This window comes from Pleurodeles waltl, chromosome 10, assembly GCF_031143425.1.
Source record: "Pleurodeles waltl isolate 20211129_DDA chromosome 10, aPleWal1.hap1.20221129, whole genome shotgun sequence".
NCBI classification, from domain to species: domain Eukaryota; kingdom Metazoa; phylum Chordata; class Amphibia; order Caudata; family Salamandridae; genus Pleurodeles; species Pleurodeles waltl.
Window position 1 is genome coordinate 851,581,975 of NC_090449.1, and position 17,008 is coordinate 851,598,982.

Sequence of the window (17,008 nt, forward strand, 5' to 3'; positions counted from 1 at the left end):
GGTGGATCTTTTCAGTGTCCAAGCATTTTACAACTAATAAAACAAAATAATGCCCTAAAATGTGTCACCTTAGGACTACATATGTAGGGACAGAATTATGCCACCAAAAAGGCCATCAAATATTTCAGCCACTATTATGCAGGGACAGACATCATGCCACCACAAACGTTAGTCACAAGAGTGATGGATGGGATGAGGTCTTTGCCTGAGAGAGGAATTGTGCTTACATCTACAGTCAGCGGACTGACCCACGCATTTCTGATTCATACTCTGAATGACAGCAGACTCAGGCTCTATGATGCTCAACAATTCTAATATGCACAAAAACATGACAGTGCTTCATGATAACCTACAACTCACAGTTGGATTAGACCTCCAAGAATCTTGGTGGACTATACTCCAATAGGTGTTCCTACTGTCCACTGGGGTCCTGGGTACAAACCAGATAAGACCTATCTTGTGTTCACACCCAGAGACCACCTCTACTCTTAACAATATTCCTTACAAAGATTGTGAGTGGTTGCATGTGTGGGTGCATCTATTTCTCACATTTTCCGCAACACCTTATACTTAGGTGCCATTCCACTACCACAAACCTTATGCACCACAACCACAGTACCTACTGAGGACAACCAAATCCAACTCCCTATCAATCATGTACTTGAGTGGCTACAAGGAACATGATGTTAATCAAAGAACTATATGATCTCATGAAGCATGACACACTACACAAATGATACACACATTAGGTACTTAATCAATAATTCATAAAACATTTTGGTCTCTCAAGCGACAGAAAAGTGCTGTACAAAAAGCTATACATCGCTCCTTGCTCAGGAAAATCTTACCAATTCTTACGTGCACATTACTTAAATAAACCTGAGGGTTGTTTTGAAACATATTAATTGTCTCTCTTGTGTATTGTGTGACTCCTTCAGCCCGTCAGGCTTTAGCCAAAACATTAATTGCTATAGTTTTTAAGGTAATCAAAATAGAGATGAGCTGGTTGGAATATGTGCATTAGTTTCAGACACTGGTAATTATTCTAGGACGAAAAACAGGTATTCACATGAAACTCATTGAGCAACAATAGGGAATCAAGCAGGAAGTACTGCATTTTAATAAAGCAGGCAACAATTATAATTTTAAACCTAGACACAGTTTATGAATCTGTCTAATATGTGTCCAGACAATAGGAGGCAACCAGTACCTAAACTTATCATGCAAGTTCAAACAATATCTTTATTTCAAAGACAAAAAGATAAAGGGAATTTCATTGGTGACAAAACCAAAGTAGTGAAAAGTGCATTCCAAGTGAAAAAACGCCAAATTGAATTATTAACATAAATTTTTTAAACACAGTCATTGATGTATTGACACATAGAGGAAGACAGCTACATCTGATAGGTGAACAAGTACAACCACCGGGCTATTGCCCTTGTGGGATAAACACTAGAAGGCCCTGTCTTTAATAATGTTGATGATGTTTCGACCCCACCAAGAATACAGAGGTCTCATCAGGACACAGGATAACCTGGGGGATGGTTGCCCAAAATAAGGGCTGGAAATTTGTCAATAATTCCAAAGTACAGTCGCATTCAACTGGGAACGTGATCCCCAGTTTAACTTATGAGGAAATACTTCATGCAGGTAAAACGGAGCTCACTGGGCTGGCCCTTAAACACTGGCCCAGGCTGTTCGCTTTATCAGAAAGATGCAACCTATAATGAGGGTTACAAGCCAGCGCGCTCAGATGAGGCGCCCTTTCTGGGTAGATTTACGATAAGACTGAGCTGGTAATTATTCTGCACCTTTTTTGTACACCAGGTCACCTCAGACAGGAACAAGTCAGCTGCAGGACACTCTTGGTCCGACTTTGTTTGGAACAATCAAGCATGAACTGCATGCTGCACTCCATCTGAATGCAAACATCAATACGATGCAGCTTGAGTCCTAGAACACTGCGAGCATGGGCCCACAACTAAACATACCTGTTGTTCTTAGGGCATTGCAATGGGGAAACCAAAAAGTGATGGGTGGATTGCTTGAATCATTCTCAGCCACTGAAAATTAATCTGCACCACAATTAAGTTCATTGTTTCCATCACCTTATTTTCGTTCCCTAAGTGTGACTGATATGCCCTGACCTTGGCTCCATGCTCACTGGACTCAAGCTATACATCACTGATGAGAACTAAGTAGGTTGAAACTGGTGTGGGTTTGCTTGTCTTCTTCTCTGGAGAGGAACGGGCAGGCAGTTCAGATTAGATGGTTCCAAGTGCACCGGGACCAAGGTTTAAATGGCAGCTCTTTGTCTAGAGTGGCATAATACAGGGCGAAAAACAATGAAATAAGGCTTAAGTGATCGCTAGAGACTGAGATCAATTCGATCCTTTCTTTCATTACCCGGCTGATTGTTGCTGTGGATGCCTTAATTGCAACACATATGCCAAGACATCAATCCTGTGCTCACCAGCCACAGGAATCAATCTATACCTCACTGATGAGACCTAAATAGGAAAAAAACTAGTCTGGGGCTGCTGGTGTTCAAATCTAGAGTGGACCTGTTCTGGGAGTTTGCTTCGGCTGATTCTACTGCAGCAAGATCAAGACAAACTTGAATATGGCAAGCTTCTGTCTATTTGGCCATAATGGAGCAAACAATGATGGTCTGGAATGCTCCTCCAAGCAACCTCTAGCAGTTGACTTTAATTCAAGCATTTCTTCCATCACCTTGTTTGTTGCTATGATTTTTTGAGCTCATAGTTATACCTATAAAAGAGAGACTGGCAGATGCTGAATGCAATATGTACTATGTCTGCTTAGAAATCAGAACTTAGTAAAGTGGTCACACAAGGATAGAAGCTTGGTCAGTATTCACAGCTGCCAAGTTTTCCAGGTCCACGCATGATCTGCTGTTCCAGTTTAGGTTTTTTTTCCTTTAAATTCTGTGACTTGCAATCATGTTTTATACAGGAGAAAAACAGAACTACAAGTCCAAGAATTTAAATAAATATATTAGACTAGTGCAGCACATCATGCCTGAACCTGGGGAAGCTAGATGCTGGAAGTAGAGGTGTCAGATGTGCTGCTGCACCCCCAAAATAGCCATACTGGAGTTCAGAAAGTGTTGGAGCAACAAAGAGGCTTTCATATTTTGTTCTTATCTTGTCACATATGTTATTTGTTCAAAGAGAGCGGTCCAAAGTCAAGCTACGTCTTCTGACAAATTGCTGCTCATTCTTTTAACATGAAGACTGATGATTACTCTGCTTTTCTTTCACTGGATGCAAAGTGAGAGTATTTTGTAAGATGAACTCTGTGACAATCCAGCTGGGGTACAGAGAGTGTCAAAGGAAAACATGTTTTGTTAATCTGAATTATGATGAAAACAAATCAAGACACTTTTCTTAGTGCTGCACAAATGATAAATATTTGCTAAAACCCGATTTCCACATATCGTTTGTGTGTTTTATCATTTTCTTAATAAAACTGCTTGAATGCAAATGTAGTGGCCATTTCAATGGAAAATGTGATATCTGTAAATGACAGTGTGCTACCACACGATGCGTTAGTAGAATGTTTGCGACTGTGTGCTCCAAAATGCACTCCAAGTTACATAGGACACCCTTATCACTCTCCATCAGAACAGATGTGGCCCATTTGCTCCAAATGTTCTTTGTATGATGCTTACTTTTTTTACGATCCCTATGACTTCAGTGATGTAACATTGATGGCAGTAACCCTACCCTGAAAACTGTTCCAGCACCACTGCTGGGAACCTTGGCAGGGCTGATTGCCATGTCACAAAACCATGCTGTCAATTATAATTTCACTCAGATTATTTTACCCTGCTACTGTCCATTCTACAAAAAGCAAAACGTAAACTCGTAGCAACAAGTATGTTTTTTTCTGATAATCGAGGCCCCCTATGTACTGTATGAGACTACCTAACAGCTACGAATGACGAGCCAGTTGAGAAACATACAGTAAACCTGTAAAAGCTAGAAAAAATATTGTTTTGTAGGGATATTTCCATGTTTTTGAGGACGAGGCATTCGTTTAGTTTTCCCTGTGGTCTGTCAAATCGGGAAACCAACCTGAAATACGAGCACCTTCTTAGAATCTCGACTAGACGAATGAAGTCTAGCTACTTTGTATCCGTTGGTGTTTACAATAGTAAAATGTTGCCATTTCGTGTACTGGTCGCTGCTCCCAAGCTCTCAGTACTTAGGCGATCAGCTGTCAGAATAAATTACTTGCAACCACCTGGAAAAATATTATCTATACCGCAACCCTCAATCTTCTTGACTCAAACCACGAAACCATAGGTTTCTTAAAAAGTTGGTACACCGCGACGTCTGGAGTACGTGGAATTCGCCTTATTTGGAAGGCCTATAATGCCATAGCCTCGAGTGACTGCCTTTGCAGGGCGTTTCCAAGCAAAAACCTAGATTTAACGAGCTAGCATGATCCAACATATTTTTCCGTAAGTCTTCCGGCCATGATGAAAGTGGAAGAAATGTTGTAGGTGAAAGTAGAGGCGCCTCAAACGGTAGAAAAAAAAATCTGGTATGTTAGAGTAGAAAAGGAAAAATATGTTTTTAATTGGGTTCTTTTAAAAAAGTCGTTCCAGAATATTATCATTAAAAACATCGATATAACTTCTTGGTAATAAAACAAATAGATTTGTACGGAACAATGAACTCTCAACCGACAGTCATAAGAAGTATTGGACTTTCCACGCATTTTTATCTTTGCAACCTTTTTTAACCGCAATTTATAAACAAATGTTGTAGTTGAAAGATGGCCGCTCGATTTACACACTGTTTAGGGCAGTCTCCATAGCATTGATATTCTCGTCCCTTTTCTATGTTTACTGCATAGGGTGTGCTCAGTTTCTCGGATTTAGCTTCGGGGCATCTTTAGTCTGTTTAACATATAGTGCATAATAAAATAGGAGGATTTGACGTGGTCGCTGTAGTTTGAGCGCATTTATTCTCCGCTTCTTTCCGTAGTGGTAAGTATGAAAAGAGCATGTTTCATGTCCTGTTAATTGATTTAGGGATAGTTGAGTCAAAAGTTACGCTTCTGGTCAGTGATATTGAATGAATCTGTCTGCAAACTACATAACCTACATCAGAGTCTTGGCCTGGACACTTCATGAATAGTAATGTAACTTTTGATTCTTTCGTGTTCAGAACATGTCTAAGTCTCTGAAGAAGATCGTGGAGGAATGCAGGGAGAAGAGCCAAACGGAAGTGGACATGAGTGAGAGGGGCATCAGCAACATGTTGGAAGTTCCTGGTCTCTGTAAGTAATACATAAATTTAACCTGCAAGACGAGTTTAGAGACAAGCTCCATTCCAAGCAGTGAGCTAGTGAGGTTGGATTAGAAAACACTGTCCCCTTTCGTCTTTGTCCAGCTTGATTTACCTCTCGGCTACACAGTTGCTCATCATTTCCAGTTTGGCAAAGCCAACATATTTTTTGAGACCTTTTATTCAAGGTTTCACGGTACTAACAATGGTAATACACACCCGCTACGATAAAATACATAAAATACAAAGCAAAACGATGGAGATTAAAAAGAAGAACCATATGATAAATAAAGATGATAAAAATAAACGCAGTATTAGTGACTTAATCGAACATAATATGTTTATATATAAAGCTGTTGTAAAATATGAACCTCTTTACTCATGTGACAGAGTATACTCATGTCCTGTTTTGAGACAACATAATTTTGATCCATCTGCCTTGTTATGTGCTCTGATCAGAAAGTAGTGGCCTTACCCGTAGCGCGGCATATTTTAGGATATTTTATTTGTAACACACAATGATGTTTGTTTTTAGATCAAATCGGAACATTTCAGGTATTGCTTTGTAATTTTATTGTTAATCTGTAAATCCATAGCATAGTCATATGTAGCGTATCACATGCACATATATGCATTACTCTTCACATATTGCACATATATGCAACACTCTTCCACACATGCACCACTTTTCCACACATGCACATGCATCACTTTTCAACACATAAATAATGCCATTAGCTGAGTTCACTGAACAATACCAGCTACTGTGTTAAATGTATGCAGATAAAAACTAAACTAGAAATCAGATTGACTTATGAATTTGGGAATCTAAATAACATTGCCAAGTGCCTCCATCATGTGCCACCTAATGTAGGAAAATGCCTCTATTACTTACTGGTAACGGCAATGCTCTCTGTCCTTCTGCTCGGTTTCATTTCTTACTTGAATGAGACATGGCTGCCTCATTCAAGTAAGTAAGGAAATGGGGACAGGGGTCGGGATGAGATAATGTTATGTGAATAGTACCAAAGTGGACATTTTGGTGCATTGAGATGAGCATTACAGAACACTCTTTGATGAGTAATGGAATGTTAAGAGTATCCTTCACTGCTCTGGTGCCTTTAAAACAAAGTGAATATTTAGTAGTGCCATGTTGTGAAAAAGGTTGATTTCCATCCAACACATTTTTGCCCACAAAGGGGATGGACAAGGGGCAGCTGGCACTGATATAGTGGGCATTGTCCTTTAAGAATTTAAATCATTCACTTTTCACAAGCCCTTTAACCTGATTGTGAGCTGGGTGCAAATGGTTGCACGCACGCATTACGCGAGCAAGAAGCGGTATTTTCCCTCTAGAGAAAGGCTGACTATATGTACATTGTGGAAAAGAGGAGAGGAAGGGTAGATAATTGAAGTCAGAAGTGGAGGTAATATACGGGAGTTGAATCTTGAATTAATTTATGGAGCTGATGAGTGAATGCCAGTCTCGGTGAAGACACATTTTTCCTGACTTTCAGAGGCAAAAGAGAGCTTCTGTTTTGGTTTAATTTCTTACTTTTGGGATCTACAGTACCACCACGTTTGCGTGTTTGTCCTGCAGGTAATGCAGTTACTGCAAGAAAAAAGAGTTTTCCCCCCAGGTAAACAGGGTTTTTTGGTCTAGATGGAGGAGACAGTTATTAAGGATGAGTTAAAACTGATGCGTGCCAAGAGGGGAGCCACTGGAGTTCTTTAATTCCGAGTGGGATATAGTTTTTATTTACTTTGGCCAGTGAGCAGTCAAGATTAGAATCTGAGAACAGATGACCAGGGCATCTCCCACATCAGTGTTGTAGAGGGCGAAGACTTCCATGGAGGAGTGGAAAGTGTGGACCGGGATGAAGGGTTAGATGCGTAAGAAGCCTGTCTGGTAACGGGCACTCTAGTACATATTTGGATATGCCCTTTGAAGGAGAGGTGGAACCCCTGGTTCTTAGACATGCCGTCAAGTGTGGGAGGGGTGCAAGGGGTAAGTTGTTGGGCAGCAGGAATTCAAACCAGGTAATGATGTGGTGTATAAGTTTGTCTCAGTTGGTGAGTTTGAACTAATTCTTTCTATGTTGTGTTTGAGCTAGCCAGTGTAAATGCAGAGTTAAATTCTGGTCTCTAGGGTCGGACCATTTGCAACTCTCACTGTGCTGATTGGCAGTAACATTTCTTCTGTCTCTTTTCCCTTGGTTGACACTAAACTAATCTAGCCCTCAATTGCTGGCTTCTGTCAGCTGATATTAAGTTGCCTGTATTGTGGTTGTGAGCCTGTCTTTATTATGACACCGCAAGAATATCAAATACCTTTCAAACCACAGTGTGAACTGCTTATGCTTGTTTGAGCACATAAGCAACTGATTTGCGCGCATGATGCCTTTAAATTGTAAATGTTATCCTAATACATAACTTACTCAAGCGACACAGTCCTGTCTAGAAACCTCTGAAAGGACATGCATAATACTGCCCTCATTTTTATGCTGTACAATGTTAAGAAAATCCATAAAATAAATTAAAACTCTGGGCTCCGGGCAGTGTCAGGTTTGGCACCAACACCTTGAAACTCTGTTCTATGTATGACTGTGTCTGGTTTGGCCTGTATGACTCCTAGTGGCTTCATTTAAATCTGAATATTACAGGGCACAATGATGGAGTGAAGGGATCCGGTGCTATTCAGAGCAGTAGGTCTTGATGAGTCTGTTGGAAAGCAGTCTTTTCAGCTGGCCATGCAAGAAGTGGATATACCAGGCTAGTATTGTTGACCCGAACTCGATGATCAGAGGTACCTTCGCCCACTAAAAGGACAGGGAGAGGTATAGGACACACATGACCTTTATATGTGATTTGCAGGGTGGTTGGAAGAGGCCATTAATCAAAGTCCCAGCTTTTGCAGCTGATTGACAGAATTTCTCGTGGGCTGCATCAGTGTTCGTCCATCACTGCTGCCTTTGGGTATCCAATATGGCAAAGCTCCAGAGAGTACGTGATCCTACAGGAAGCAGAATGTGACTGTCCTAGGGAGCGGTGCTGCATTGCCTGCCTGTCTACTTACCATGCAGTGGTCATGCACTGGCCGCTGCAAAGTAGCCTGCAGTTATAGCGCTCCCACTACTTTTGCTCACAGTCTGTTGCCACCATCTGTGTACCAGCACCCGGGAGAAAGTAAGAGAAAGAAAACCAGAGCATGATAGTGATCTGCTGGTGGAGGGGAAAGAGTCAATGTGCATAGATGTAAGCAAAAGTGGCCAGAATTAACAGGAAGCAGAGCAAACGCCTGAAACAGAAGCCACATCGTGGTGTTGGCACCAGACAGTCCTACTCCTTACACTAAATCCTTACACTTAAGGCCATATTTATAGCACGGAGGAAGGAAACTCTCAACACGGAGTAGATTTCTACGGTTAAATTTGCTCCAGGATACTATCCCTGAGGTAAAGGAAATTAAACCAGTGGATTTAATTCTCTGTGTAGCATTTTCTCAAGAAATCGTAGCAAAAACGAGGCCCTTATTCTTCACACACCTTTCAAGGCATTTGAAATGACCCCGAGTGTTGCTGTGTTTTGGCTTTAAGGTGACAGTTTAAAGCTTTAATGCTGGTTCTTCAAGTTCATGGGCATCAGGGAGCGGACTGGTTGGCTCCAAAGGAGGGTGTGAGCCGCAGTGGCCAAGCCACGGAAGTGATTACTCCATCGTTCCCTACTGATATAAATCCCTTCTGCCCTGGCCGGTCATTTAAAAAGGTCTTGATTTCCTTTACTTCAATCCCAGACAAACATTATTTCGCGTTTGCTCTCTGGCAGGGGAAGGGAAAAATATGAAATTATTATTTTTATAACATTTCGCCACACTGCAAATAATAGATGTTAATATTACTCTCTGGTACCTAGTTAGCTGAATCTGTCTTGCCTAGAATCGAACTTATGACCTACAGAACACTCCATTTGTCAGCAGTGAGGGTTTAGCTCACTGAGCCATTTCCCCCTCTGATGGATTGTTGCTCTGCAAGGTGTAGAGGCCCTGGAATGAATAATTTCTACTATTAAGTAGGTGACTCCAACCTGTCAGTTATTAGAGGCATTTATCTCCAATTCCATGTCCATGAATGAGTCTGCGAAACCCAGAAACGATTCTCTCCATGACTATCAACCCAGGTGCTTGAACACAAAGTTACATCTTCCTACATGCACAGAGGAAGCCGCACTTGCTAGGTGTTGCTGAAGCAGCATTGCATTATACATGATCATCAACACTCATCATCTAAAGCTCGGTAATTCTGCTGTTTGTTAAATCACATTATGGAAACGGTGATAAGTTCATTATGTAGGGCTGCTTTCATCTGTTACCTCTTTCTTCTAATACAAACCACCCGGTGGTAGGCACAGTTATATATTTATGGGGGCGCTTGCTTTATTGTATGTTGTCCTCCTCGGTTCATGTTAAAAGTAGAGTCGGTGTTTACTCATTCTTTCTGTATGCAGTTAGTATTTTCTTTATTTACTGACACCTCCACCTTTTAACTGGTAGTCAATTAGTATTCTGTTAACAGGCCTTTACATCTTGTTTTTATCTCATCACATTCGCTATGTATTCAAAGAAAAAGGTCAAATGTCAGGGGCGCTCTCTTATTTTAATTTCTCTGCCTTCAAAGTGAGAGGATTTACGTGACAACCTTGCTGGATACTGGAGGCAAGAAAACATTTTATTTCTAGCACTCAACAACAGTTAAATTAACTGTATAAGTGTTTCAGAATTATGAAGGCACACACGAAGCTCATTTTTTGTTATTTGTGAAGTGTGTTGGAAACAAATACCTCAATATGATCAAAACAAATCATTAAACTAAGTGATGCAATTGCCACATATTTTCATCAGTACACTGTTATAGTTTTATTAGTAAAACAGTATGTCTGTGCAAACGTTATGGTCATTTCAATTGAAAATGTGCTGTCTGTAATGGCAGTAAGCTGCCACACAAAAGAATACTCCACGCTATGCCACTCCACTCTACTCTTTACCATTCCACATCCCTCCACTCTTCTCTGCACCACTGCGCACCCCTGCACCCTACTCTGCAACTCTCCACTTTACACCACTGCACTCTGTGCCACTCCACTTTACGCCACTTCACGCTACGCCTCTGTATTCTACACTGTACCACTGTACTCTGTGCCAGTGCACTCTTCCCCACTGTACTCCACCACTCCAGTCTAGGTCACATCAATCTACTCCGCACAACTCCATTCAAAGCCACTCTGCAACACTCCAGTCCAAGACACTGCTCTCTATGCCAATACACTTAATTCCAGTACACTTTACTGTGTAAGACTCAACTCTATGCCCCTGCACTCTAGGCCAATCCACTGTATGCCACTCTAACCTACTCTGGACCAATATGCTCGATGCCACTGCACTGTACGTCACCTTACTCTCTGCCATTACACTCTATGCCAGTATATGCAACTGCACTCTACCCTGCACCAATCTACTCAATGCCTCTTTGCTTGTTTCTGAAACAATCTACTCTGTCCCACTGCACTCTACACCACTGCACTCTGTGCCACTCTACTCTTTACCGCTGCACTGTACACCAATGCATTCTACACAACTGCACTCTCTACCACCACACTCTACTCTTCATCACTGTACTCTATTCCACTGCTTTCTGTGCCACTCTTCTCAACTCTACACCACTCACTCTCATACCCTACTCTGCAACACTGCACTCTCTGCCACTGAACTCCACTCTGCACTCCTCCACTGAACTTCACTCTGCACCACTCCACTCTACGCCACCGCACTCTGTGGCACTATATTCTACTATGCATAATGCTATGCTACTACACTCTGTACCACTCTATGCCACTGCACTCTATGCCACTGCTCTCTGCATCACTCAACCCTACGCCACTCCACTCTGCCCCATTGTACATCACTACTTTAAACCACTGCAGTCCACGTCACTCTACTGTGCGCCACTGTACTCTGCACGTCTCTGCTCGGTGCCTCTCCACTATGCACCACTCTACAACATTCCACAGTACCATTTGTCTCTTCAATGCACCACTGTAATCTGCGCAACTGCATTTTACAATGCTGCATTGTACACCACTGAATTTAGTGCCACTGCAGTCAATGACACTGTCTCTTCGCCACTATACTCTGCAACACTCTACGCCAGTGCACTTTACACCAGCCTACTCTACGCCGCTCCAGTGTATGCCACTGTACGCGACTCCATACTGTGCCACTCCAATCTACAACACTCTACTTCACTGTTTGTCTTTCCACTGTACAACACTCCGCGCCACTCTCTCCTAGGCCAGTAACTTTTAGCCAGGCTGAACCGCAGCCAAACTGGTGAACAACATGGTGAAAACACATTGCCAAAGCCAATTGCTCTTGCATAGGTGGGACCTTTTGGCTTTGCCAATAGTTGTTATTTGTAGTATACTTAAACTGATACTCGTTCTACTATGTCTCTCTGGCTTTCACCTCTTTGCCAAATTTCAATCTGTAAATGTTATTGGAAAGAATTTTGTGGGAAACAAAAATATCAAAATGCTAGTTAAATATTTTATCCTTCTCTGATGGCCATTTCTTTACAGGCAAACATCTTTCCCTGTCTAGTTACTATTTACATATACTGTCACGGCCGAAATTGTCATTAGGACGCATAGTTTAGGTTTCATTAAGCAGCCATTTGACTCAATTCATTTGCAATTTCAGAATGGCAGTCCATCCCAGTCGGGCAAAACCAACATTCTGGTATCAACTAATAGTTTAGGAAAATAGAACATTTTTTTTGTGCTAACTTTTTTAATGAGTAAACAGGGCTGTCAAAACAAATTCAGGCAGATTTTGTAGAGACTAAGTTGTCTAGGTTAGAGGAATATTTGTTTGAGATAGGCTATAAACTAACCAAATGCAAACACTGACTGTGCATGTTGGCACTAAATGTTGCTGGGTCGTTGCACTAGTTTCTGTATTGGTAAATGAATAAAGGTGGTTTTGGAACACAAATAACCAAATGTATCTCTCAACTCAACAGCGGCTGAGTTGAGAGCCTGCCACCTCCTGCTGCCTTGCGCTCGTCTTCTTCCGGTGTACCAACATTCACTGCTGAGACACCAGCAGAGGCTCCCCAGCAATCCTGGCGCTGCTTTCATGCAAAACCTTGCATAAAAGCAGCACCAGGATTGGTCTGAGCAGCAGTGATTGCCGCTCAGACACAGCCCTGGTGTCTGTGCAGTTTCTCCAGCCTGGCTGTTAGACACAGCCGGGCTGGAGAAACCTAAGTGCGCATGTGTGTTTGGACGGCCTCAGATGGCCAGCCAAACACACATGTTCACTTAGGTACGCACTCTCCTCCTCTCACCTCCTACCTCCCATGGCCCAGCACCGCCCCTCCCTGCACTGCTAGCTGTGCCTCAAGCAGAAAAATAAAACAATAGTGAACTATCGTTTTATTTTTCTGCTTGTGGCACAGCCAGGAGGGCGGTACTCCTTTGCCATAGCGAAGGAGCCACCCCTGCCGCTCACCCACATTTTAAACGAGTCATCATCACCTTACACACATGCAAAATGCCTCCAATTGACACGCATGCAATCATCCAATCTGCAATTTCTACTCGCCTTCCATAAAATGTTTAGCCTCCACTGATTTTAATGGGGTAGCTTTCCAACGCCACTTCTTCGGGTCTCCTCCCAGTCCCCCCCGCTCAAAAGAATCAGTAGAATTTCACATAGTGCAGAGGCAGATCCTAAACTGTAGTTGAGTGGAATTTCTCAACATATTAAACAAGTTGCTTTTGACAGAATAGCTAAACTCTGTGCCTATAGCGAATACCACAAAAAGGGGAAATCTGAACCTTTGCTAATTATGCATTACTTTACCTTCCTTTTGTTTCCTGGAAATAAAGTCCAATTTCCATTTTTGTAATGATGACAAATCACTTGGACATTGTGTTGCTAGGTCATATTTAGCTTGTATGAATTCTAGGAAAGAGGAATATGCTATCTAACAACAGTCTTTTCTTGGAATTTAGTAAAAAGATGTTTATTTTGCATCTTTTACATACCTATAAGAACTATTAGGGTTTTTTCAGGCCTGGAGTTAGCCAATATGTTTTGATATATATATATATATATATATATATACATACACACCAGTGGCAGGGTCTTGTTTCCGTAGGAAATGTTTTTTCTGTTTGTTGATAACTTTGGCACAGTTTGAGAAGTCTTCATGAAAATGTCCCCAAAAAATGTGTTCACCTCAGCTTCCTTGAAAGTTTCAGGGTGATCCATCAAGTGGGGGCAGCGAAAAAGGGTCGGTGAGGGGGTGTCCTGCAGCTCATTTCCCATGTAATGTTCAGTATGAAAATTGAACAGAAATACCACAAAACGGCTGGATGGAATTACACAAAATTTGTCAGAAAGGTAGATCTCCGTCCATCAAGCTTGCTTTTTTTGTGATATGGTGTAAATGCGTTCAGTAGTTTTTGCAAAATTAAGCCTTAAAGAGAGTGTGTGTGTGTGTGTGTGTGTGTGTATATATATATATTATATATATATATATATATATACAGATGGAGAAACAGAGGGACCGTCGATACAACAATCCTCTAGATAAGGTCTGATTGACTGCAACCACATCACTGTGGAGGCAGACATTTAAGGACTTGTGGGCACTCTCCCCTGTCCTGAAAAAAGTATTAAAAAACACATAAAGGGGCAGGTTAAGGATACCGTTCCCTCCCTACGTCTGAAATCTCCCCTCCTAATGGGGCCAAAATGTTGTTTTTTAAAAGATACCACAGAAGATCTGCGCTCCTGGGGAAGAGTAAGTGCGCCCTCCCACACGTTTCACTTTTAATCCTCCACAGGTAGGCCAATTGAGTTGTTTTTTTATTTAGGGGAGAGGGCCGTGTAGCCCCCTACCTCAAGCCATAACATGGCCACAGGGACCCCATCCCCTGGAGCTGCCACAAATTGAGAAATGTTGAGTGTGTCCAGGTCATACCATGCACACCCACAGCAACAGCAGGACTTAGGTCTGTGAGGGAGCTCCAGGGTCCCTGCAGGCTGTGCTGGATCCCCTGTCTCTTCTTTTTTCTGCTTCCACCAGGTGAGAGCAAACCTATGCTTCCTGCCCTCCAGAGTGTGGGACGGGAGCTGAAATCCCACAGACCTTGCGCCCACCTCTACTCCCTGCCCACAAGTGAGAAATCTCAGAATCATCATAGACCACGAACTGGACATGACCGCCCAAGTCAAGGCTCTGTGGTCTTGGACTTCTTCAACACACTAAAGCTGCTAAAGAAAATCTACAAGTGGCCAGCAGACTGCACCAGGAAAATGATCAACCAGGCTCTAATCATCAGCAGACTAGATAATGGAAGCACCCTGTATACAGGGATTACCAACCAGCTCACATGAAGACTACAAACTGTCCAAAGTTGAACAGCCAGACTAGTCTTCAACCTCCCAAATCACACCACACCTCGGGGAACTCCACTGGCTCTTGATATACAAGCATGCACACTTTTATATTCCTCATCGATACCTACAAAGCTCTCCACAACACTGGATCTGCCTACCTGAATAGCTGCATTCACTTCTACCAATCTTCCAAATACTTCCACTCTGCCAGGCTCTCTAGCGCTCACACACACACACACACACACCCACTATGCATACACAAAAGCAGACTGGGGCTGCCCCTTTTCGTACCTTGCCCCTAAATCCTGGAACAACCTCCAACAACACATCAGAGTCTCCTGCTCTATTCTTGACTTTCGCAAGAAGCGGAAGACCTAGATTTTTGAGTAAGCTTTCAGGGCTGCCCTCACTCATCTGCTACAGAGCACCTGGATAACTTCACGTATGATTAGCGCACTATAAAAATACCAATAACAGGTTCTCCCTGCCCGCACTCTTGCAGACATGTGACTGCAGTGCCCTGGGTGATAGGGGCACTGGGCTACTACTGCAATGAAGTCTTTGGGGCCACTAGATGGTTCTAATTCTGTGGGATCTGGGGATGGGGTTCCCAGGGCGCTTTGAAGGCTTGATGATGGGGGGGCCACATACACTTCTCCACAACAAAAAAATATTTTGCCTGGCAGATGTGGTCCATGGTCCCTTGAAAGGCCCCCTCCCCATTAAAAACTAATCATACTTGGTAGAATAGCACCACCAGAGACATGAAATGGCTCTGCGAGAGGGGTCTACACCCCCTCCTCTAAATTCATTAAAAAAAGTAGTGAATGTGAAATAAACAGTGTAGCTGCTCATTTTGCGGTCACAGCTCCAGCTGGGACATGCTCTATTTTGCCCTGCAAGGGCTTTAAAAAAAATATTTTATGATACTGGTGTGCCCTCAGATGCAGAGATACCACCAAGCTCTTCATACATGTGGGGTGCTGCAGGAAGTGCAGCACCCCCCTAAACACTAAAAAAGAAACCTGTCATATAATCCATGAACCAGGAGAGTTTACCATTTTTTTCAAAGCACTCTAAGCTAGAGCTACATGCCCCTGGTGGTTGGTTCTATGGCTGTGATTTGTGGCCTAAACAATATTTAAAAAAAAAAGACTCGTACATGTTAATTTTTAAAATGCTTTATTGACAATTGTGACAATAACTATTGTTAAGCATTGCAGTGTGTGAATTTATAAAACATACATTTGATAAGATCTTGTACATCCGCGGTTACATTTTGGCATTATGACCTTTTAAAATGACACACTTTATATTGACACATGACATAGTCAGCCGTGTGCAGAGGCGAGGGGTTGGGTGCCAGGCCCTGTGCCCCAACCCCACACCATGCACTGCGACAGACCTCTTACTTTACATTTTTTTAAAAGTAGAAATTCTCAGAAAAAAACAGAGGATAAAGTATTATTATAGTTAGGAATTGTAATAATATCTTACTTTATATTTAGAAAAAAACTTAGAAATGTACTTAAAAAAAACAAAGATTAAAGGGACCTTGTCATTGAGTTTGAAAATGTCAGTTAAACACACCATTTCAAACTAACAAAACCACTGAAATTCACCAGTTATACTTATCACAAGTAACTATAACTTGCGCTCTCACCATGCACTGCTAATTACCTCACATATTACATCTCTCATGACATGCTCTATGACATCATTGGTAACATCACTGCAACATCTGAAATGACATTGACGACAGTACACTGCATTGTATTGTATTGTATTGTATTGTAATTGCATTTATATAGCGCTTACTACCCCTGACGAGGCGTCGACGCGCTTTTCGATGAGTAGCGCGCTACTCTGGAACCCAACAAGAATTAGTGATGGATTAGTATCGTTAAATAATGAGTACAGTTTTAGTATTATTATGAGTTAATTTGAGCCGTGGATATGAGAGTTTGTTAGTTAGATTGACTGGAGTAATGGAGGGGTGGAGGAGGAAAATAATCCAGAAATATTAATTGGGAGTATATCCTTCATTTACTCAACCCAAAGGCTTGGGATGAGGAAAGAGGGGCAGAGGGGGAAGAGTATGTGGAAGGGTTAGGGAGAGCATAGTAGCAGGGTGAGATAAATGCAGGAGAAATTTAGTAGGGTTGTGTGGGAGGTCACAGTAGTAGAGTGAGGTTTGGTGAGTTGGTTGTGGAAGCGGAGGGAA

At 42.1% G+C, this 17,008-nt stretch overlaps 1 protein-coding gene across 2 annotated transcripts in view; it reads left to right on the plus strand.

Annotated features, from left to right (window-relative positions):
• The first annotated feature begins 4,872 nt into the window (after positions 1-4,872).
• RSU1 (Ras suppressor protein 1) overlaps positions 4,873-17,008 on the plus strand; it is a 426,683-nt gene continuing 414,547 nt past the window's right edge. For both annotated transcript variants that reach the window (XR_011199181.1, XM_069211550.1), the window contains exons 1-2: positions 4,873-5,020; positions 5,202-5,313. Coding sequence is in view for 1 of the 2 variants with exons in the window: in XM_069211550.1 (XP_069067651.1) it covers positions 5,205-5,313 (109 nt within the window). In the remaining variant the exon portion in view is untranslated. The remainder of the gene's footprint in view (positions 5,021-5,201; positions 5,314-17,008) is intronic.